The sequence below is a fragment of the Peromyscus eremicus genome, chromosome 8a (genome assembly GCF_949786415.1).
Source record: "Peromyscus eremicus chromosome 8a, PerEre_H2_v1, whole genome shotgun sequence".
In the NCBI taxonomy this organism is placed as follows: domain Eukaryota; kingdom Metazoa; phylum Chordata; class Mammalia; order Rodentia; family Cricetidae; genus Peromyscus; species Peromyscus eremicus.
The window spans coordinates 29,662,515-29,686,603 of NC_081423.1; the positions used below are offsets into that span (position 1 = coordinate 29,662,515).

A 24,089-nucleotide genomic window follows, 5' to 3' on the forward strand; every position below is an offset into this window, starting at 1 on the left:
ACAGAAGGTAAAGAAGCAAGCACCTGTGGCCTTGCAGAGGCCAGGAGTTTGGCCCTTTGCTTTCAATGTCTTCAGTTAGTTACTGGAAGAGCCAAAGTTCAAAAGGGCCCCAGGAACCAGTCCCCCACTGCTCCCCGATTGCTCAGGTAACGCAAAGGAAACCGCCCCCTCTCAGGACCTGATTACCCCTAGCAGCCCGCTAACCCGAAGACTTTGTCTCCTCCTTGTATTTGATTTTCCTTGCTCTGCAGAGTTAATTTTGAGAATGTCCTTAGAAACAGAAACGTCCCTTTCTTTAAGTTTTCCTTAAAATCTGTCTGGTTTTTAATGTACAAAGTCTTGCACGACAGTGTTTCATGATATCCACAGGAGACTATGAAGTTCGGAAGGAGGGCAAGGTCATACCCGACATGGAACATCACAGCCACATCTTCCATTAATGACCAGAGAAAAAAGTGGCCGAAGTGGGACTTGAAAGAGACCGGGCTCTGGTAACAGCAGAGCATGAGACAGAGCGAAAGGAAGGGATCAATCTTTGATTCCTCTCGTAAGATGATGTCTTTATTTAAAGGTTTCTGTACCTATTATTTGACACCCACTATATTACACAGAGCAAAACCCACAGTGGGTGCTGTGCATGGTACCAGTTTTACACCCATGGTGCTGGCCTCATACCCAGGTACCGGAGGCCTCCTGCCAGGGCCTCTGAACTTCATGATCCTCTAGAGATAAGGAATCTACAGGGTCAGAGTAGGAGTGTTCATTTAGACCCCCTGTCCCCTTTCTAGAACCAACTCTGAATTCTTGCCCAGATATTCCCAGCCCACTCAGAGGCCTCAGGGTCTTTTCCAGAGCTCACGACCGGCCTCTGGAGTAGTTTGATGGCATCATTTGCAAGCCAAAGTGTTTATGCACGTGAAGGTCCTTGAAACCCTTCATGGTGTATAGCACAGACTAGGGATGCGGAGAGAAAGGAGTGGACCATTGTACACTCTTATGTGTGACAGCCACAGCAATCATGAATATTGGTCCCCGGAGTCACTGACAGCCCCAGCTGCGAAGCACTGGACAAGCCCGGCATCTTGAGAGACTACAGGAATGAAGGAAGTGTGTCACTTGCCTCGGCTTCAATCTCATCATAGAGGAACTGCTTTTTGAACTTGGTGAGAGCATAGTAGGCACTGTCGTTGTACAGATCCAAGGGGTAGAGGACGTACCTGGGAGGGAAGACAAGTGTCATGGGGGGCGAGGTACACTGGCCTGGACAACAGGAGGCGTGGGCCGTGAGGCCGACGGCTTGGAGTTGAAGACAACTTTCCGCCCCTCCCCCTGTTCCCAGTGCCTCCATTTAGGAAGGACTTGCTCTCCAGTCTGCACACAGATATTAGAAGCCCATGATGCTAATGAATCCCCTGGTCTGAAAATAGCCTAGGATAGCACTTCTTGGTTCCTAGAGATGATAATATCCCCAGCATGGCGGCTAGGAGATGGACAAAGGTGTGAAGGGCAGGTGGGCTGAGGCCCTGGGGCGGAGTACGATGCCTCACCTCTACTCAGCAGCTTCTACAAAAGAGGTCAGTGGCAAGCCCTCCTCCCACTCAGCCCCAGGAGCTCCCTGGTTGGCCCAATCCTGCCTCTTACTCCATCATGGAAGGCTCTTTGGTTTCCAGGATATGGTCGGTTAGAATCCAGGGCATGGACATCTCAATGGGGAACTGGATTCGCCGGCCCATGGTTAACTCCAGGAAGAATTCTCGGAACCAGAGCTGGGAGAGGTCACAGCACTGTTGTAGGGCTTCTGGAAGTACAGGGAGAGAGAGCGAGCCTTGACCAAAGAGAAAGCGCTCACACGTCACAGCGTTTGCTGTCCATTGGCTGGCACTGCTACTGACGTCAGCGCGCTAGGTGCATGGCAGGCACGTCATCTTCAGCCCTTCCCTGATCTTGCTGTCTTGGGCCTGAAGCCAGCTTAGTAGCATCTGTGGTGAATGGCATCTGCCAGCTTCTGGGACAGGGCAAGTTATGGGGGAAGGGGTGGTGACGTCTCAAACATTTGTCTTCCCCCCATTTCCACTAGCCCCCCCCAGAGCCGTCCTACAGAAGTGTGATTTACATACAAACAGTGTTTTTAGAACACATCCATCAGTGCTCACTTTCAAGGAAGCTTGGCTCCCTCATCTCCTGTGTGTGGTAATTCTGGATCCCTTCCTGTTTGGAGGTCTTGAAAGCCCAGCTTAGGTCCTTCTCTAATGGAAAGGCCTGGACTGTTTTTCACAGGTGCACTGAGACTCCCATGTCACTGGGGTCCTACTTGTCTTTACCCTGCTCCATCCAACCTCTCAGAGAAGAGGAAGAAGAGGGCACGGGACTGAGGTGCAGCCTGGAAACCTCCCCAGCTAGGAGCAATGGGTACAACAGAGTTTATAGCCATTCTGGCCAACAAAAGGCTGATCCAGAGCACACTGGGCTACAGGTGTGCATCCTTGATGATTCTCTCTCCTAACTACCCACAGGCTAATGCAGAGCACGCTGAGCTACAGACATGCATCCTTGTTTGATTCTCCCTCCTAAGTAGCCACAGGGTGATCCGGTGCACACTGGCTACAGACGTGTATTCTTGTATGATTCCCCCTCCTAACTAGCCACAGGCTGATCCGGGGCACACTGGCTACAGACGTGTATTCCTGTATGATTCCCCCTCCTAACTACCCAGAGGCTGATCCGGTGCACACTGGCTACAGACGTGTATTCTTGTATGATTCCCCCTCCTAACTAGCCACAGGCTGATCCGGGGCACACTGGCTACAGATGTGTATTCCTGTATGATTCCTCCTCCTAACTACCCACAGGGTGATCCAGTGCACACTGGCTACAGACATGTATTCCTGTATGACTCCCCCTCCTAACTAGCCACAGGGTGATCGGTGCACGCATCCTTGTTTGATTACCCCTCTGTTGTTTGTTGTTTCTTTGGCTCTTCTGTGGGGACCCGCCACCCAGCTTCCCAATAAATTACACACAGAGGCTTATGCTTACCCATAAATGCCCGGCCTTAGCTTGACTTATTTCCTAGCCAGCTTTCCTTAACTTATCCTGTCTACCTTTTGCCTCTCAGCTTTCTTATTCTCTTACTTCTATAAATCTTACTCTGTGGCTTGCTAGGTGGCTGGGTGGCTGGCCCCTGAACTCCTCCTCCTTCTCTGGCTCCGTGATCTCTTCACTCCATCGCTTTTCTTCTCCTTCTATTTATCCTCTCTTCCTGCCAGCCCCGCCTATCCTTTCTCCTGCCTCGCTATTGGCCATTCAGCTCTTTATTAGACCATCAGGTGTTTTACACAGGCACAGTAACACAGCTTCACAGAGTTAAACAAATGCAACATAAACAAAAGTAACACACCTTAAAACAATATTCCAATACACCCCTCCTAACTAGCCCCAGGGTGCTCTGGTGCACACTGGCTACGGATGTGAATTCCTGTATGATTCCCCTTCTACTAGCCACGACTGTCTACCAGACAAATTCATTTGGTCAGAATGGGTGCAACAGAGCCTGGCCTTTCCTACCTCCCAAGTTTTCCTTTTTGTTGTTTTTAAACAATTCTTTTGTCCCTGGGAGCAAAATGTGCCTCCCCTGTGGCTCATGACTCCGTCTCTCTACAACTTCCAGCCCTACCGCCTTGGTTGCCCTGGGAGACGGCTGGCCGTCTTCCTGCAGAGGCTTACCGCTGATGTTGAGCAAGTGTGTGAAGAAGAAGGACTGCTTGTGGAAGTCCTCTATGGCCAGGACGATGGGTCCGTCCAGGCTGCTTCGGAGTGTCTTCTTGGAGCCGCTCTTGTCAGCGATGAGCGACTCCAGCATGGTACGGACCATGTAGAGCTTGAAAAGAAGGGGAGAGAAGGTCAGGGTGGCCCTCCATGCTGAGGGAGAAGCTGCCTTCCCTTCCTACCTCCCTTGTTCTTTTTTTCTACTCTTAGAGAGAACTGCCTTAAGGAAGCACTGATTTAGGCAGAGAACCGGATTTGGAGCGCTGGAAAGCTGCTCTCTCCTTGCTGTTCTGGGGCCCAGCACATGCCAGGCAAGCATTCCATCACTGAGCTTGCCACCCGCCCTTGCCAAAACCTCCGAGAGGCAGACTAACCAGCTTTGGAACGTTCTCTGCCTAGGGCCCACAGTGCCCCTCGGTGGATCTGACAATGGCAGGGAGGTAAGGCCCATGAAAGGTTCCTGCCTGCCCTGCTTAACCAAGGGTATGGACATCCATGTCACGCTACAGTCACTCTCTGATTTCCCAGATGACCATGGTAACCGCATGGATGGGGCACTGAACCAGGAATCAAAAGAGCCAGGTTCAAAGCCAGGCACTGCCATTGACTTGCTGTGTGACCTTAGACGACAAAAGCCTCCACTCTGGGCTCCAGTTGCCTGAATCTAACAGGAGGAATTGGACCAGATAAGTTCTCAACCCAGTCTTCTCAGCTCTAACATTCAGAGGAGGAGTTATGCCACAGATAAAGCTCAAAACAGGACCCCCTCCCCGCCACCACCTTGCTTCTGATCCTCAGTGTTTTGAACCGGTCAGTGAATGCTGGCGCCCTCTGGTGGCTTGGGCTGCATTTCACAGCCTTCCAAAGATTCTGGGTGGAACGCAAGTTAACATCCATACTTACACAGGGGGGCTACAAGACACTCAACTCCTGCTAACAGAGTGCCCTACATGCAAAGGGCCCAAGGGCAGCAGGGTTGTTCGTTCTGCTAATCTAGATTTTTTTTTTTCCACACCATTTGTCTTTGAGTCTGAGGATTGGAAAGGGCCTTGAAGCCAGGCTAGTCTGTTCCTGCGGCCTCCCGCAGTAGGCACCCCAACCAACCCAGCCAGGCGGTGTTATACCAGGGATCGGCAGCCTCTTCGGCCCTGTGTGCCACCAGTGGGGTGAAACAAAGCCCTCGGGGACCACTGGCAGGCCTAAGACATAGATAGGAGAGAAGGAAGAGGGAGTGGGAGGGCAGGAGAGACAGGGAGGAGGGAGAGAGAGAAAGAGAGAGAGAGAAAAAGCGAGAGGTATTGTATACAGTGGGAAAGCCACCAACAACTGCAGGGGCCACACGTGACACGCTCCTCCGACCTCCCAGCAACCACGCTACGCTCTGCTGCTTCTGGATGGGCCCGAGGGTCTCACCCACCGTGGGCCTGGCAGTCACAGGTCTGCATGCCGTGACACCCTGTGCAGGGTCCCCTCCGTGGGGAAGGGATGACCACTGTGGCTGGTTTCCTAGATAGTCCACCCTCTATGAACCTGTCAGTAGGCCTGTCTCCCTCTCTATCGGAGTACAGTGCTAACCATGAGCTCCCCCAAAGAAAGGGGGCTGTGGTGACTGGATTCACACCCAGCTCTAACCACTAGAAAAGTGGGGTCATTCTGAACAGTGTCAAGTCTCTAGCTAACTGTATTAACTCAACAGGCATTTAATCCACCGGGACAGGCTACTCCGTCCGATGCCTACATCTGCTGCCTTCTGAGGGCTACCTTGGAGCCCTAGGGTGGACATCAGGAGACCTGGGTTCTTGTCCCACCTCTACCTGGCACTCATCTTGTGACTTGGACAAGTCACTTCCCCTTTCTGGACCTCAGTTTCCCCATCTGTGATGGGGGGGAGGGGTGAGTTTACCTCTCAGCACTCTTCCAGCTCTGGGGCTGTCTAGGAGTCAACTAAACATGTCTGTGCTATCAGTCTACCCTAGTGGCACCTGGGGGTAGGGTTTAGCTTTTGGTAACTGACCGACTTGCAGTTCTCAAATATCCACAAAGATGCATGCTCTCTCTCTCTGTCTTCTTAGTGTCTATAACCCCTCCATCTTTCTCTCCTTGCTTCTCTCAGATCTTGTCTTCATCTACCTCTCAGGACTGAGAGAAATGCCTGAGAGTCATTCAGCCACACCAGGGCACTTGGAGTTAGAAAGCTTTCTAACCTCCAAATACTTCAGAACTATAAAGGCTTCTTTGGGGTGTCCCACATGCAGAAGACAAAGTCTGCGCACACTGGTCCCTGGAAACTGCGAGGCTGGCTAACGGAAGTGATAAGAACCCTGCCAAACACTCACCTGCCCCTGCTCAGCCCCAGCCCTGCCCAGACACGGACACACACAGAAGGAGGGGGCAGAAAGGGCCTCAGATGGCCCGCTTCAGGTGATCCAGAGCAGAGACGGGCTTGAAAGGTCCTATAAGGAGGAGCTTCCAGCTTGGGGCTTCTGGAGCCTGCAAGACCCTGACGGTTACAGTAAGACGCATCTGTTTTCAAATACCACAGAAAGGAGACCGGGAAATACCTTTTCCTACATTGGCAGTAAGGACTTAACTCCGTGATTGACTCTTTTTCCCTCCATGCAATTTTAAGACTGTCCTGGATGAACACAGACATCATCTTATTGAGGAAGTTCCAGCTGGGAACTCAGGGTATTTCTGACAACCAGACTGTCTCTAAGGGGAGGAGGCCTGCCAAGCTTGTGGGTTGTCTCTGGAAAGGGCTGGAAAAATTAGGAAAGTGTTTTGTTGGCAACGTGATCTCATCCAAAGTTTTCGTTTTTAGAAGATAAGCAGAGCTGAGAGGTTAAGATGCTTGCCCAGGAACATACAGCAAGTCAGAGGCAGAACTTGTAAGTTCCCATGCCGGGATGCCACTCTAGGTGAGGGGGCTGTGGTCACTAAAATACATAGACCGATGTTCATGGACTCCATGTTGGACCCCTCCTGCTCTGCAGAATGTGAGCTTTGCAGGGCTTGGAGATGGCTGGGTAGGCAGATACGGTGCTGCCCCCACTGCTCAGACTAGACAACTGAGGCACAGAGAGACCGTGTAACATGCCCAAGGTCACACAGGTGTCTAGGACTAGAACCCAGGTCTCCTGAATCTTAGACCAGTGGTCTTCCTTTTACATCAAAACAAGACATCAGGAAAAACCCAGAGCAGCTGCTTAGCCCTTCCCTTCCTCACAAGGATCCCCATCTCACTACCCCATGATTCAGCATGTTGCCCTTCCTTGGTCCAACTGGCCTGGAGTCAGAGAAGCCAGGCTGCCCCGGAACTGCTTACCTGTGTGCTGGACGGTCCCACAGCGCGGCGGGGCACCTTGATGTCAAAGCCGCCTTTGGGGTCCTTCTCCCCTCTTAAACATGGGTCATTGGGGGGCTCTCGGCCTCCCTCCCAGTCACAGATGGTCTTGCGAATCGCCTGCAGGACACTGGGGAAGGAGGAATGGGGACTTAGCCCAGGTGTCTGCAAGGCTGTTTCCAGGCCCCAGAATGTCTCAGCATCTCCTGCATTAGAGGTCTAAGTGTTTGGGATGCACATTCATTTCTGGACCCACTCAGGGATGCTGTTAGTGGTGTTAAGGTGCTTTGAACAAGTGGCTCCTGTGGCTTTGGTGGCCACTGACTACCTAAGAACTCAGCTCCGAGCCATGTGGGGGACAGGAGCCTGCAGGACCTGGGGATGGGGAGGGTGGGAGCGAGCTACAGGAACATCTCATTAGCATCACTAACTACATGGATCAAGTTTTAAAAAGAGCTTATATTTATAGCCTGTTCCTTCTACAGCATGTGTGCTGAAGTCTACACATGGATGATCTCATTTCATCATCCCACAGCCATGGATACGGTGGGCACCACGATCCCACTTTACAAACAAGGGACTGACAGCCAGAGAACTCATTTGAATAATTCACTTTTTAGACAGCAGCAGGCTTGCGTTCAAGTTCTGCATAGAAGCTTGGCTTATCACAAATGTCCACTGCCAGAGGGTCTCTGTGTTTAAAAGCCATGCTGGAAGCTGACTGAGCTACAAGGCCCTCTTCTTCCAGCCCTGCGCCCCTCGGTTCTGCAGCACCCTGAATGGGGCCATCCAAGGACCCACCTGATAAGGACATTCTTTTTCTTGCGCACTGCTTGCCGCAACGGCTCACGCAATGTCACCTGGGCGAAATCCTGCAGGGCCGCATAAATAGTGTTGCGGATGGCCTGGTTGAAGACACTCTCCATCCTTCCCATGAGCACCTGCAGGCCCTTGATCATGGCGATCACCTGGTGGGCATAGAGCAAGGTCAGCCTAGCTATCACTTATCACCATCTGCTCACTGAACTTGGCCACGCTGCAGGGAAGGGCCACTGCAGGTACCCAGAGTGTGAGGCTAGTGCCTCTAAAACTGTCAGGGGCCCGGCGGTGGTGGCGGCACATGCCTTTAATCCCAGCACTCGGGAGGCAGAGGCAGGTGGATCTCTGTGAGTTCGAGGCCAGCCTGGGCTACAGAGCGAGATCCAGGAAAGGCACAAAGCTACACAGAGAAACCCTGTCTCGAAAAACCAAACCAAACCAAACCAAAACTAAACAAAACAAAAACTGTCAGGGGCATGACTAGGTAAGAAATGGTGCCAAATACTCACAGATCAGAGCTCTGCTCTCTCCATCAGTAGTTATACTAAAGGGGAACTCCCATGCACTGTGAGTGGGCATTATGGAAAAAGGATGGGGTTTTCCTGAGAAGCTAGAACTGGAAGTACCACGTGATTCAGCCATCCTACTTCTGGGCTTAACTGAGGGCAGGGAAACCAGCATGCTAACTGTTGTACTAGTCATCACAGTCAGGACAGAATCCACTGAGGTGGTCACTGGTGGTGAGTGGAGAGAGAAACTGTGGTAGATACGCACAATGCAAGACCACACAGCCATAAAGAAGAAATTCCGCCATATGCATGACAGAACTCACCCTATTACATCGGGCACAGAACAAAACTTAAAATGAAAAAGAAAGAGGGGCTGGGGAGAGAGAGAGAGAGAGAGAGAGAGAGAGAGAGATCAGTTGGTGAAGTGTTTGCATTGCAAGCGTGAGACCCAATTTCAAACACCAGAATCCACGTAAAAAAAAAAAAAAAAAAAAAAAAAAAAAAGCGGAGCATGGTGGTGTGCTGATAGTTCCCGCATTGGGAGACAGAACAAGTTGGATTCTTGGGCCTCAACACCTAGGTAGCCTGGTCTAATTGTCAGAGTTCTGGAAGGCCACAGCAGCCAGTAATGGAGAGGTGATGGCTCCCGTGTACACGAGTGCGGCTGGCTAGGAGGGACCATGTCCAATGCTACGCCGCAGTGGGAGAGCTGCACTGCATAAGAAGCCTCACATCTCAGAATAGCTGCCAGAAAGGATTCTGAATGTTCACAGAAATAATGATTAGGAGGGATGGTTATGCAGATTAGCTGAACCGAACTTTACAAACTGTGTCCAAAATGCCGACATGTCACAGTGGACCTCCTGCATATTTATAGCCATTTGTGTTACACAAGAATAAGTGACACTTAGAAAATGATACTTATATCTTGCTACAAAACCAAGACTGTGCTTCATGAAGCAGGTCACTGTCTTTGACTGAAAGCCCCTATCTGGATCCTTCTGTTGAACAGAAAGGAATGAGGGAATGAGTGATGGGCTTACACCCCAGGCTTGTTTCTTTCTCTAAAACGCTAAAGAAATCGAACAAAATAAGAACCCAGACACCCCCAAACAAACCACCACCAACAAAAACACTAGCAATTAGGGTGAGAAACCTGGTCAGAAGGGGAGGGCTATTCCCAGAAGGAGTGGAATGCTTTTGCTGCAGTAAGGTATTGTGAAGAACACTAATAAGAGAGGCATTCAAAGGTGGTCAGACTCTAGGAGATCTGGGCTCCTGGCCAGAGGTAAAACTAAAAAAAACATTCAGACAGGGGCTAGAGAGCTGGCGTAGCAGTTAAGAGCATTAACTGCTTTTTCAGACCCAAGTTCGGTTCCCAACAACCATGTTGGGCCGCTTACAATTACCTGTAACTCCAGCCCAAGGGTACTTGATGTCTCTGGCCTCCTTAGACACTCACATGCTCATTCTCTCTCACACACAAACACATAATTCAAACACTGAGACAAACGGATAAAGAAGGGGTCGGAATAAATCTAAACATAGAGTGGGCAAGGCTGTTGGACCTGAGGGGGAATAATCTTTGCAACTTAAGACTAGGTAAAGATTTCTTAGCTAGAATCCCCCATTCACATACTGTAAAATGATAAGGTAAAAAACTGGACTCTAGCAAAATACAAAACCAGTGCTCCTCAAAAGGCATTGCCCAAAATCCAAAGAGGCAAAGTCACCAAGGAGAGAAGCAACGCATGCATGATCAAAGTCTTGTGATGAGGATACAGAAAGAATTCTCAAAATTTAATAATGAAAAGGCACAAATACAACCTTTAAAAATGGGCAAAGACTCTGATAGAACACACAGGATAAGAGAAGAATGGCCAATACGCATGTGAAAAGATACTTGGTATTAGACTCTGGGAAATGAGAGCGACAAGGTTAATGAGACTCACCTCCATGACCATTAGAACCATGGCCAAGATCATTAGTGAGATGGCCACCACCAAGGCCTCTGAGGGCACAGAACAATGGGACCCTCAGGGAGACTTGGCGATAATGTGAAATCCCCCTTGGTGTGGCTGTTGAAGGAACATTTACAGTGTGAGTGCCCCGGTAAAAAGTTAAAACTCAGCCAGGCTTGACAGGACAAGCCTGCAGACCTGCCTCGGCTGTCAAGGGAGTTCAAGGGCAACTTAGTGAGAGTCTGTCTCAATAAAAACTAACAGAGAAACCAAAGCAAAAGTGGGTTAGGGTTGTAGCTCAACTATCCTGTCTCCATCCCCACAGCACTCGGGTGAAGGGTGTAACTGTGTTCTACTTTATTATGTGGGTGCTGGGGATCTGAACTCGGGTCCTCACGTGTTTATAGTCACTGCTCTCACCCACCCAAGCGCCTAGCCAGTCCTCACCATATATTTTTAAAAATTTATCCTTAGAAAATGTCACACACACACACACATATATTTTATCTTGATCCTATCCATCCTCCCTCCCCACTCTGGCCTCCCTCAGGACCCCTGATCACACCTCCCTTCCCATTTCATAGGCTCCTCTCATAAGCACTTATTTATTGTGTGTTAACCCAGTGAGTCCAATTAGTGCTGCCCACACACACGTGGGCATGGAGTCATCCACTGGGGCACGGGGAACCAACCAATGGCCACACTCCTAAAGAAAAACGACTCTTACTACCCCAGTAACTAGCAACTGCTCCTCCACGAGGGGCGAGGCCTCAGGAACCCTCCAGAGTCAATGGCGGAACTTTAAACTAGCTGCATCCCTCATCGTTTCTTAGTAACTTTCAACAGAGAACCACCTGGATGAGAAAAGTCAGAAGAGGGCAGCGAGTTCAAATGACACCATTGTGGGGGGATCAGAACAACTCAGGAACCACAGGGCGTAGGTGGGTGGGGAGAGCAGGGCCTTGGCACCCACCTCCACGAAGGCAAACTTCTCCTCGCTGGTGTAATTGTAGCGCGTGGCTCGCTCGTACTCTTCCGCTGTTCCCGGGCAGTCCTTGTTGCAGAACTTGTCTGTGGGGTGAACCAGCTTCCAAGAGTACTGGGGAGAGAAGAACCAGCCAATGCCCGTCAAGGGAAGAATGGCAAGCAAAATGAGGTGCTAGACGTGGGTTTTTAAAAATGTCTTTAAGGTTTATCTTTAATGATGCTTATGTGCATCTGTATCTGTTTGTGGGGATGTGCATGTCAGTGTGACTGCTCACAGAAGCCAGAGGCACCAGGTCACTTGTGCTGGAGTTACAAGAGGCTGTGAGCCACCTAATGTCAGTGCTGGGTCCTAGCCATCTCTCTAGTCCCAGGTGTGGTTTTATCTTATCTTACTTTATTTTATTTTTTAAGTGATGAAAATAGTCTTAATTCAAGGTCATACAGTTCCATGAATATACTTAAAAATGTAGGTTTCAGTTGGGTATGAGGTGTGGTATATAAATTAATGTTGAAAGGCAGATGCCATGTGAACTAGGTCAGTGTGAGGGCTGGCACCTCAGGACACCTACCACCTCCATGACATGGGCACTCCACTTGGATAGAAGCTGCAGGCCTCGAAGGGCTAGGTCGAAAAGCTCCCGGTACTCTTCATCCGACTTCTGGCTGTCCAGCCCTGAGCCTGTCACCACCTGAGGGACACGGAATTTCACATTCACTTCACAGTCCATGTGTCTGAGGCTCTTGAGCATTGCTCCTCAAATTCCCCTGTAAAAACTGTGCAGCTGTTATGTTCCCTTCGTTAGACCAACTTGGCTTTGACAGTTGTCTTGCTGAAGGCCCCATGTCTTGTAAGTGGCTGAGGGTTCTGACTCAGGAGGTGTCATTTTCGATCCCTGCTTAGCCGCACCCTACCGTCTTACAGCAAAGGCTGTATTCACAATAGGAAGTGAAGACTAGTCAGTGATCCAAGATCTCTTCTTTGCAGTGATATTAAATACAGGTATGTATGCAAGCAATGACTTTCACACAACACTCTGACTTCACAGGACTCCTTCTGGTTTCATGGTCTACTTTACGTACAGTGCTAATCACAAATCACTAAAATGATGTCACAGCTCATTGACTAGCTACAATGCAATGATTAAAAAGATCTGACACAAATGTCTGTATGTGTAATACTCCATCCACACCATAAGTATGGATGTATCCACATGATATATATACACACATACATATATATACACACACACACATATATATATCACATGAATATATACAGGTAGCCATCATGATGGACACTATCATTGTAAGTTTGTTTCATCACCACTGTCTATCTGTAATTTCCCAAATTAACACTTGGAGCAATGTTTCCATCCCCTGAAGACTCCTGCTTGTCCCCAGCTGAGTAGAGGCTTCTGCCTTTTTGGTTCAGCTCTCATATTGCAAGCTGACATCTTCTCTGTATCCTAAACAGCGTCAGGATGCCCACATTTTTGTTCTTTTAATTAACATTTTCAAACAGGGCCGATGTGCTAGGCCAGTGGTTCTCAACCTTCCCAATGCTGTGACCTTGTAATACAGTTCCTCATGTGGTGACCCCCAACCATAAAACACTTTTGTTACTACTTCCTAAATACAATTTTTCTACTGTTATGAATTGTAATGTAAATATCTGTTCTCTGATGGTTTTTGGTGACCCCTGTGAAAGGACTGTTTGACCCCTAGAGGGGTCGTGACCCACAGGCTGAGAACCACTGTCCTATGCAACGTTACACTACCCGCAGGAAACCTGGGGCAGGCATGTTTAGAAACACGTCATTCAAACAGAAGTCATGGTGCTGCTGGCCCTCAGCTAATGTCAATGAATCAACAACAACAAAAAAATGTCACAAAGGTATCTTTAGACAGAAATAGAGATAAAACCAGATTCTGTGCTGATAAAACCGCTGTGGCAAGAGGCTCACGGGAATTCTGAATTTCTTTGTGGGCAATAGCTCACAATTTTTGAATTCAGAGTTTATGGCATTTTGTAGAATGTTACTAGTGAAAGTCATGAAAACTGATAACATATATGCACATAGCATGTTCATTTGGCCCTATGTGTCTGAGGTAGTCTGCATCCAACAAATTCATGCAATGGTAGATGGGAAATATTTGGGGGAAATGCTGTATCTATATCATATGATCTTGATATTATCCCCTAAATACAGCAAAACAACTATTTATGATGTGATGGTTAGTTTTCATTGTCAACTTGGCACAACCTAGAGTCACCTTAGGAGGATGTCTCAGTGGGAGATTGTCTACATTGTAGACAGTTTTGTAGGTATGTCCATGGGGATCATCTTAATTAAGTTAATGGATATGGGAAGATCCAGCCACTGGGCGGCACCATTCCCTGATCAGGAGGTTCTGAATTGTGTATTAGAGATTGAGATGAGCATAAGCAAGCAAGCCAGAGAGCAAGCATGCATTCATTTCTTTCTCCTCTTAACTGTGGATGTGATGTGAAAAGCTGTCTCAAGCTCTTACCTCTGTGGCTTCCTCAAAGTGATGGGCTATAACCTGGAATTGTGAACTAAAATAAAATCTTTATTCTTTAAGTCGCCTTTTCTCAAGAATATCTTATCATAGTAACAGAGATGAAACTAGATTATATGACATTTGCACATTGTATTAGGTCTTATAAAAAATAGAGACAATTTATAATATATTCAAGTATGCAAATAGGTTATATGAAAAAAATGACTTTCACAAGGGACTGGAGCATCTGTAGACTCTGGTGTCAGTAGTATATCCTGTAGTAATCACACATGAATACAGAGAGGTAATTATAATAAAAAATTATCTTTGGCCAGAATTAGTCTTAGATAGTACAGCCACATGACCAGGAATTCCAGCCTCAGGATTCAGAACAGACAATTCTCCTGCTTACGTCAGCTGACCAGCACATTTGCTAAGAAAGCTACAGGTCTGGACTCGACCTGGTCCTTGTGGGCTCTGAGGCTACTGACCACAGTATTTGTCAGACTGACCCTATTTCAAATGAGCTAGGTTATGATCACCGGTACTTCCTGAGCTGGGGTTTGGAAAAAGATGATCACTATGGCCATTGGCCACACAGTGGAGCCAGTAAGCAAATGTGGCTTCTTCCACAATGTGGGAGTGCAGATTCAGGACCCCTGGGGGCTTAAACAGCACACCTTATGTATCTGTGAGAAAGGTATCTATGGGAAGGGACCCACCAAGATATATGACCATAAAAGTTAGTTCTGAGATGGTAGGAGTCTATGGGATTGTTTTTCTCTTCTTTTGCATATCTAATTTCTTCTTAAGTCTGTGAACTGATCACGCTCTTCTATTTAAAAAATTCAAACCACAATCATTGATATCAAGAGAGATCTTTATGGCGCACACACATGAGGACCACTGTGGGTGTCAGTTTCTCCGAGACAGGGTCTCTTGGCTGCTTGCCATTGCATTCACCAGGTAGTTGGTCCACAAGCTTCCTGTTTTGCTGCAGATGCTCTGGTATTGCAGACAGACACGTGCTGTGGAACCACTCCTGGCTTTATGTGAGTTCTGGGAATCCGAATTCAACTGTTCTTCATGCTTGCACAACATGTGTGTTTCCCCCACTGAGCCGCCTCCCCAGCCCTTTGTGGCTTTTTTCTTCTCTGATTCCATTTATGATATTTTTGAAACGATCATATATTTCTGTATAGTTATGCATATTGAGATGGTGTTAGGGCAGGAGTGTTCAGAACTGTGTCTCGCGGTGGAGACGGGATGGATCTTGTGCAGCTGGAATAAACAGTTACTGGGCCTTTACTGTATCCAAGACACAACACACATGCTAGGTACCTTATTGGTTATCTCAGTGAACCTTTCGAGGGAAATGCTATCATTACCTCTATTTAAAACATGTCTGGATTCTTTTTAATTTGACACCATAACTGTAGATATCTATGGCACACAGTGTGAAGATTCAACACATGTATACAATATGTGAAGAACAGGTGTGCCCATCTATCACCTCTGATGTCATTTCTTCATGTCAAGAATCGTGATTATCAATAACCATTGTCAGTCTACTGTGTGACAGAACGTTGTGAGAGATTCCTCCTACTTGGCTGGTTTAAACCTGCATTTTTCTTAAATATTTGCTATTTAGTAAAAGTAGAGATACCCCAAGGAAAAGGAAGGAAGGAAACTATTTCTCTTACCTGACTGTACCTCTGTACCTGCTAACAATCCTCTTTCCATCACCGACTCCCTTCCACTCCCATCCTCCTCAGGCACTGTTAGCATTCCATCCATTTTGCAGATGAAGGGATGGAGACCCAGAGTCCAAGTCTGACTCTGAACTGCTTCCAGCAAGCCCACCCTCCGCCTCTGGCAGTGTGCTCCCCCTATCCCACGTTGCCTGCTCTTCCTCGGCCTTCTTGTACTCTGCTGGCCCTGGACCAGCCACGGAACTCACCTCGCTGTTGCTGTAGCGAGCCAGCTCAGAGATGAAACGGATGTGGTCATCCCGGATCTGAACCATCTGCTCGCAGATGTTGTACTGGGGGCTGATGCTGCTCTGAGTGCATGTCCATCTGGGGAGAAAAACCACAGGTTTTGGGTGGGTCCCAGCTCCAGGCACCTGCTTGGGACAGGCTCCTTCTGCACACTAGCTGTTCCTGGTCCTCAGACAACATAGTTGGCCCCCCTGGGCAGAACCAAAAGGTCAAGTGGCCGTCTAAGTCCCAGAGCCATCTCTGTAGGCACCATGACTAGAAAGGAGAGGCCGGTCTCTGCCTTCTCCAGATCCTACAGGTGTCCACAGGTGTCTCTGGACACTAGTGCACAATACTTACCAGTTAAGTGAGAGAGTGAGGCCCCAGACCACAGCCTCTCTAGGGCCACAAAAGGCTAGAATCGCAGCCGAGCAAAACTGGGACAGGCAACTTCCCTGCCTTTCCCAAAAAGACCTGGTGACATGATGGTACCCATGCTGAGAGACTTCCTATCATGCTGAGAGGCGTGGCTGGCGCCTCCTCCCCACCTCTTCTTCCTTCCTTTTCTCTCCCCATTCTCCTCCCTCCTCTCCTGTCTTCTTCCTCTTCCATCCTTTTGAAAGACACCATTAGGAAGACCTTCCTGAATTGGAGAGGATATAAGTGAACAAAAGCCCTCACGCTCTGCCCCTCTCCCTCTGTCCAGAACTGTGGCTCAGTAGACGGACCACAAGAATGGGAAGCCAGCAGGTAGGCAAAGGGTTTGGACAGAACGTAGACTCAAAAGAAGATGCAAAGGGATTCTCAGAAGGAGTATGAGTGGTGACGCCCCCCTCTGACTTAGACTGCTGGTTTTTTATTTTGAGCTACTTGTGGAGGAGACGCAGTCACTCAGACCTCTTACTTTCTGCCTGCTTACAAGCTAATATCTGGTCCAATAAGCTCCTCCCTCTAAGGCTGCCAGACACGGTCTGAATTCCCCCCAGGGACTACCTGGGTCTCCAGGTAGATGTAGCTTGTAGGTCGAGGACCCCTCTGCAGGCATCCTAGGTTTTTTTTGAGACAAGGTTCTAATGTAGCTGAGGCTGTTCTTGAACTCCTGACCCTTCTGCCTCCACTTCCCAACTGCTGGGATCCCAGGTGTTTGTACCATCCCCGGGCTCTGCTGGTATCATTTTAATCCCAGCTACTAAGAGTGGCTGAGTTAAGAGGATCACAAATTCACGGTATCCCTGGGCTACAGATTGAGTTCAACTTAATGAGACCCTGACTCCAAATGAAAGTTACAAAGAGAAAGGAGGCTGTAGCTCAGTGGTAAGGTGCTGGCCCAGCATGTGCAAGACCTTCAGTTCAGTCGCCCACACTGCAAAACTAAGAAAGACACTGACCAAAGGGTGGCCAGCTCCGATCCGCACGGATAGGCCACAAGTCTCTTAGTTGTAGGTAATATGCATGTAGATAGACCATCTTATGATATCTTCTGTGATCAGAAGGACCAAGGCTGGAGCCAGATAACTACCTCCCTTCCCCCCCCCCCCACAAAAAAAAATCCCTTCTGGGAGCCACTGACTCACTCCCAGGCCTTAGCATAGATTTCCTACAACTATGATTTATTAGATGACACAAGGGGAGGCTGCCTGCCAACTCCTGTCACAGCTGGAACCATCCAGGCCACACCGCCAACCGTGTACTTACTGCATAGCCACAAGACCTGAACCGAGACCTGAACCAGAGTGATGACCGTTACCACCATCAGTAGACTCCTGCTGTCCCACTGAGGGGAGGGGGTTACCGCAGAGCAGGACAAGGGGCGTGGCTATGCTCTAAGCCCTTTAGAGCCTGGCAGCAAAGGGCTGGTGCAAAAGGGCTCAGAGCACCCTCGCTGTTCCCCTCCTGGTACTGCTGTTCTGCGGGAATCCACCTGCCCAGGGCTCTGGGGAGGGAGGAGGGACTGAAGTGGTCCCTCCGCTCCCTGCCCGGGCTGGGCGTCCTCACAGGAGCCGAGAGACATTATGGCAGGCACTCACTTGGACTTGTTTTCTTCATAGTGAGCACTGGTCTTAATGTATCTGGCCAGCTCTATCTGCATGTCGCCGAAAAGGGGTACCACCTGCAGCTGCTGCAAAGGAAGCAAACAGAGCACGTGAGATGCCACAGGCAGGGCCGGGGTGGGAGGCTTCGGTGTGCGCCTGGGGTCAGTAGCTGTGTTTGTTTCTATACCACGGGGTCTTGGCATCCAGACGAAAGCCCAGCCAGCAGCACGCAGGCCTTTCCCCTGTCTCCAACCAACTGTATACTTCAAGCAATTGATGCCTGAAAAGCAAAGTGGCTTGTCCAAGGTCACACAGAATAGATGAGGCAGAGGACCAGATGGCTGGCTTCCCGGTACAGGGTCATTTCTACAGCCCAGAAGACATCTACTGCTCCAAACTGGACTAGGTGGCAGAGGGCTACTGCCTGGAGGTGGCCTTCCTGAGACCTAACATTAAAGTGCAGACTTCTCCTGACCAAAGCCCAGGCTGCTGTCGGCCTCCCTCTGTCTTTCCTGCGCTGGACACAGGACCAGGCACTTTGCAAACACTATCTCAGCCGATCCTGGCTGCATAGGTCTATACTCCCAACTATTCATGACGCAAAGGCAAGAGGATCCTGAGTTCTCAGGCTTCCCAGGCAACACAGTGAGACTCTACCTTTAAAAAGCGAAACAGAAAAGCTGGGGTAGAACTAGTAATAGAAGACTTATTTAGCATTGACAAGGCCCTGGTTTTAATCACCAAATCCAACCACCAACCATCTACTATCCCCATCCACACATAACCAAGTGGGGTCAGTACTGCCCCCGTCTCACTGTCCTGGCACAGGGACGACACACAGGAAGAAGCTTAGTCTCTTCAGGAAGTGAGACCAGGCGGAGCAAGAACTGGGATCAGAACCCTTGGCTCCAGGAGGCCTAGTCTATGCCTTTCCCAAAGCTACTCAGACAGAAGGCAGCAGAGCCGGATTAAACCCTGGCATGGGTGGGCCTGATTCTACCTTCCTTCCTGCTGGTGGAAGGCAGACATTGCAGTTTCCCAACATGGGGCCTGTTTTCACCTGGGGCAGCTCTAGAGAAAAGCTAAGAAGTCAAGCCACAAGACCCCTCTGCGGACTCCCATTTCCCTTTAAATCTAAAAGTACCTGGCCTCACCTAGTGTCTTCCACAACACAACAGTCCCTCAGGGCGGGGCTCACATCTGTAGGACCCAACATGAGAGGAAATTCAGGATGAGAATTCAGTTCCAGATGTGACATCTCCTTGCCCAAACTCCAAAGGCTTAAAATTTATCTGCAAGTTTTTAATTAGAAAGCTTTGGGGCCAAATGGTCAGATCTCAAAGGTGTTCAAAGGGATTGTACTTATGCAGAATGCTGGTGAGTTATTGTGCTTAAATGCTGCAGAGAAATAGCCTGTCATGAGCCTCAGAGTGGCAATAACGGCAGACATGAATCCGCTTAAAATTTTGTGTGTAGAGGTTGGAAAAACAGTTTAGCAGTTAAGAGCACTTGCTGCTCTTTCAGAGGACCTGAGTTTGATGCCAGGTACCCACATAGCAGCCCACAACTATATGTAACTCTAGTTCCAGGGTATCCAGCACCCTCTTCTGGCCTCCATGGGTACTGCACACACATGGTACAGACACATGCAGGTAAAATACCCATATATATAAAATAAAAGTAAATCTTTAACAAAAAGATCCAGCCTTTAGTCCTTCCATGAGCTCTGGGGCATAATGACAATTAACACAGGTGTTGCCTTCTAGGATGCAACTCTGCCTTCAGATGAAAGACTCTAGGAAAGGGGAAAAGAGCATGCAGGAAGACTTACAAGGCCTCCAGTGGAATCCCAGCCGAGTGTGGAGGCAGGTGGGCAACAGACCTTGCTTTAGTGGGAATAGCTGGAGCCTGTGCTCTTATCGCCCTTTTTCTTGAGGGTCGTTAGATGCCCATGAACCACCTCCACAGCTTTCTGCCTAATCCCTTCTTTCCCCAGGGACCGAGGCTCTAGGGACTCTGTCCGCCTGCCCAGCCCCAGCTCCAGTCACTCACCTTAAAGAACTTATCAATTTTGCTAAGGTTGATTCTCTTCTTGGCATCCAGTTTGTAAATGTTACTGACATTTCCATCCATCAGGTAGAGGCCAAAGCCCATCACCTAGAATGAGAAAGGCCCACATGCAAAACCATCACACCCCCAGAGCAGCTAACAAAAACAGAGGTCCATGACGCATGCATGCACATGTGTGCAGGCACACACAAATTCACTGGCGTCTCGTAGAGACACATATGCTGTTTCAAAATCATTAAATTAACAGGAAACATGGGCTTAATTCAACAAGAAATGAAATATATTATTATAATAGCCAGTCTGGGCCCGGGGCTGTGGTTAGGGTTTAACAAGTGTGGTCTCAGTTCCCACAAAACTCTTAGGTACCACGTGCTATTGTAAAGATGAGGAGCAAGAGACACAGAGGTGAGAGATCTTGCCAGAGTCACACAAACGAGCTGCAGAGAATTATCTGCAAAGGGTTTAGCCCAGGATCTCCCATCCAAATGTGCACTTAGAGGTCCACTAAGATAGAAAGGACTTTGTTGTTTCTGAGAGGTGTCAAGGCACAGACACTGGAATATTGGCAAATGACCATAAAACTCCCCAGGAACACAGCAATGCATGACTCCTGGGGAGTCATGGGGGACACTGCTTAAGAGCAAGTTTCTGCCTGAAGATGCTGATACTCTTAATATTTTTGCCCATTTGCTCGTCCCTTTAGGTAGATGAGCAGCTGGGGTCATGGTCACCTGTGGAGACATAGGAAGTCACTCCTCACCATGCCTTTATCACTCAGGGCCCTAAGGGATGAAGCAGAGGACTGTCCCTGACAGCTGCTTCCTGCTTGGCGCATCCTGTCCTGCAGCATCAGCACCAGACTGTCCCGTAAGGGTTCCAGCGCCCCCTGGTGGCATCTGAACTCACTAACAAGCTACAGAGAGCTGGGCAACAGGACAAAAGAGTGTCAGCTGTGGGAGAAAGGTTAGAAAGGACCTAAGCAGCCAAGGGCAGAACAACCGGCAATGCAACAGATTTCTCCTGTACGATGCCATCTTATGGCTGCATAACAGTCCAAACACATTTGATCACGTGGGATAGAAAGTCCACACACAGGCTGGTGGGATGGCTCAGTGGGTAAAGGTGTTTACTGCCAGGCCTGATGACCTGAGTTCAGTTCCCAGGACTCACATGGTGGAAGGAAAGAACCGCCTCCCACAAGTTGTCCTTTGACCTCCACATGAATACTGTGGTACACAGGTGTTCAGGTACATACATAATAAAATAAATAAATCTTTACAATTCTATATGTAAGGCTGGGCGTGGCAGTACACATCCTTAATCCCAGCACTTGGGAGACAGAGGCAGGTGGATCTCTATGAGTTTAAGGTCAGCTTGGTCTACACATTGAGTTCCAAGCTAGCCAGAGTTAAATTTAGTTGAGACCCTGTCTCAAAAAACAAAACTAAACTAAAAACAACAACAAAAAACCCACCAAAAAAACCTTCTACATTCTATGTTATTAAATATTTTGAAAATACATAAGCACAGAAAAAAATGACATACACCAAAGTATTGTCTCTGGTCTGGGAGGAAAGATTAGAAGAGACCAAACATTTTTGTGCTGTCCTACATAATTTAGTCTCTCCATAAGTATAACAGGAGCTTCATAATTTCAGGATGAAAACTGAAAACCACCGGAACAATTTTGAACATTTTGACAAAACATGGACTCTTCCTTCCCTATCAGCTAGGAAGTTCTCTTTTAGGAAGTTTAGCTCTACAAACTCTGACATCCGGGTTTTCAGTGCAGTCAAACATTTAGCCACAGGAGATGTGTGGAAAAATAACATCCCTATAAAATGGCTTCTTGGCATCAACTAGGAATGGTATTGGAGAAACATCTGTAATGATGTTTTCAATGTGTATATGGCCCAAGGAGAGATCCCAAGTAAGACTGGAGTCATTGGCTGATACTTAAAAATATTGTTAAGTGGGGGCTAAGGAGATGGCCCAGTCAGTCACGAGCTTGTGGCACAAGCATAAGACCCGAATTCAAGCTTGAGCACCCGTGTAAAAATGGGCATGGTGGCACACACGTGAAGCCCCGATGCTGGGGAGGCAGAGTCAAGCCAGTTTCTGGACTTTCTGGCCAGCCATCCAGGTCTAATGGGTGAGCCCTAAGTCCCAGTGAGAGACCATATGTCAGAAAAGAATATGGGGCTGGAACGACGGCTCAGTGGTTAAGAACAGTTACTGCCCTCGCAGAGGACCTGGGTTCCCAGCACCCATATCGGGCAGCTCACAATAGCTCGTAACTCCAGTTCCAGGATATCTGGTGCCTCGGGCCTTCAAGGGCACCTGCACTCATGTGCACACACCCGCATAGGCATAATTAAAATGATAGAAATAAATCTTTAGAAAAGATGATGGATGGCTCCTGAAGAATAACACCTCTGGTGTACACACACGCGCGCACACACACACACACACACACACACACACACACACACAGAAAGAAGCAGTGTGAAGGTGGGGAAGTTTTACCTTGAGGAGCATGTGTTTCTCACTGGGTGTCAGATACATCTTATTCTCATAGTAATCCACGCAGATGTTGACAATGTCTGCCAGCAGTTCCTCATAGCCTGGAATCACTTCCAGTTGCTGGTGAAGACACTAAACAACAGCGCCACCCACTGGTTAGGCCAAGCAAACATCCTCCTGCATCGCCCAGAAAGCCCAGAGCTGGGCTGGATAAAGGAGCATATTGGTTCCTACTGAGGTCTCAGGAGAAAGGAGCCTTCACGCCAGCAGGTGCTGATACCTGACTCCACCTAGACAATAGCTGGTAGTTCCTGCTCACCTCCCACAACAGGGACTTAACCCCTTGGGCCTCCCACATTAACCCTGGCGGTTCTGAGAGTAGAGTGCACTCCTGGGCAGCTCAGCTTTACAGCGATTGGGGCTGCAGTAATTGCAGTTTAGTTTTGAGGGTGTGGCCTTCTCTATGAGGTTCCTTCAGACAAGGGCAGGGAGAAGACCCACCCAGCGGAAGGAGTAAGAGTAGGTAGGTAGGAATCTCCTCGCTTACAGGCCCCAGGAACATCAAAACAGTTCCTGTTAAAAAGGGTTTCTCTGTAGCCCTTTTTCCCCCAGAGACAAACTGGGCCCCTATGGGACACTCAGTTGACAGCATTGCTGGAATTCTCTACAGACAGCAAGGGGCTGTGACTCCATAGCCTTCCGAAGTGACCAAAAAAGGCTTGGCCACCTCCAAGCCTTTGAGATAGGGATAAGAGTCTGAGAACTCTTGGGAGCATCAGGGTCCCTCTGGGTTGGCCTGGGTTCTGCAGACACTCTTGTTGGTACTGAACTGACAGGGAGACAGGTCCAGCTATGACAGGCCCAATGGGGAGAGGCCCCAGTGGATGCACTCTTGGCAAACCGGTGGTGGGGACTACAACTGTGCCTTCCCGGGCTCTTGGTCATGTTCTGAGGACTTTTTGTTCACACTTCATTTATTTTTGAAGCTAGTCCTATGAGATACATTCTCATAATAGTCCTCAAATAATACACCCACTTTATGGATGAGTAAACTAAATCTCTGACTTTGCCTGAGGTGGGATAATGGACCCATGGTAGGCTTGTTCTCAACCTAGAGGCTGATGTGGGGCCCACAGCCCTGTCTGGGAACCTTCCTGAGCACCAGACAGGGAGAGGTCACTGGCTGTAGCTTTACTTTACTCTCATGAAGGGCAGTGGGGACAAGTGGGGACTGAGCTTGTGTGTGGTCCCTCGGAGCCCTATGAGCCTCAGGCTCTATCCTTGCTTCCTTGGCATGCCAGGCAGGAACCAACCGGGAACCTGTCCTCACCTGGGTGATCCTGTTGTGATTGGCCAGGAACATGGATAGGTTCTGAGACTCCTGAATGGACTGGGGGTCCGCCATCTTCCTTAGGAACTGGGCCGCTCTGAAACACAGGGAAGGAAGTGATAACGGGGTGCATAGGAGTCTGCTCTCACTCAGCCTGAAAGAGACAGCCTCCTGATGTCACGAGGCCCTGAGCAACACAGGTGACCCCAAGGTCAAAGGAAAACGTGTTTGGCAGTCCTTTCTCTGT

At 48.8% G+C, this 24,089-nt stretch overlaps 1 protein-coding gene across 1 annotated transcript in view; it reads right to left on the bottom strand.

The window, feature by feature from the left end:
* Positions 1-24,089, bottom strand: part of Cyfip2 (cytoplasmic FMR1 interacting protein 2) — a 119,170-nt gene that overhangs the window by 59,420 nt on the left and 35,661 nt on the right. Inside the window, exons 7-18 of the mRNA XM_059270392.1 lie at positions 23,843-23,939; positions 22,516-22,644; positions 19,972-20,076; positions 17,914-18,005; positions 15,868-15,985; positions 11,954-12,073; positions 11,371-11,496; positions 7,910-8,076; positions 7,091-7,238; positions 3,724-3,877; positions 1,642-1,798; positions 1,121-1,217 (exon numbers count right to left, since the gene is read on the bottom strand). Coding sequence (XP_059126375.1) covers positions 1,121-1,217; positions 1,642-1,798; positions 3,724-3,877; positions 7,091-7,238; positions 7,910-8,076; positions 11,371-11,496; positions 11,954-12,073; positions 15,868-15,985; positions 17,914-18,005; positions 19,972-20,076; positions 22,516-22,644; positions 23,843-23,939 — 1,510 coding nt within the window. The remainder of the gene's footprint in view (positions 1-1,120; positions 1,218-1,641; positions 1,799-3,723; positions 3,878-7,090; positions 7,239-7,909; positions 8,077-11,370; positions 11,497-11,953; positions 12,074-15,867; positions 15,986-17,913; positions 18,006-19,971; positions 20,077-22,515; positions 22,645-23,842; positions 23,940-24,089) is intronic.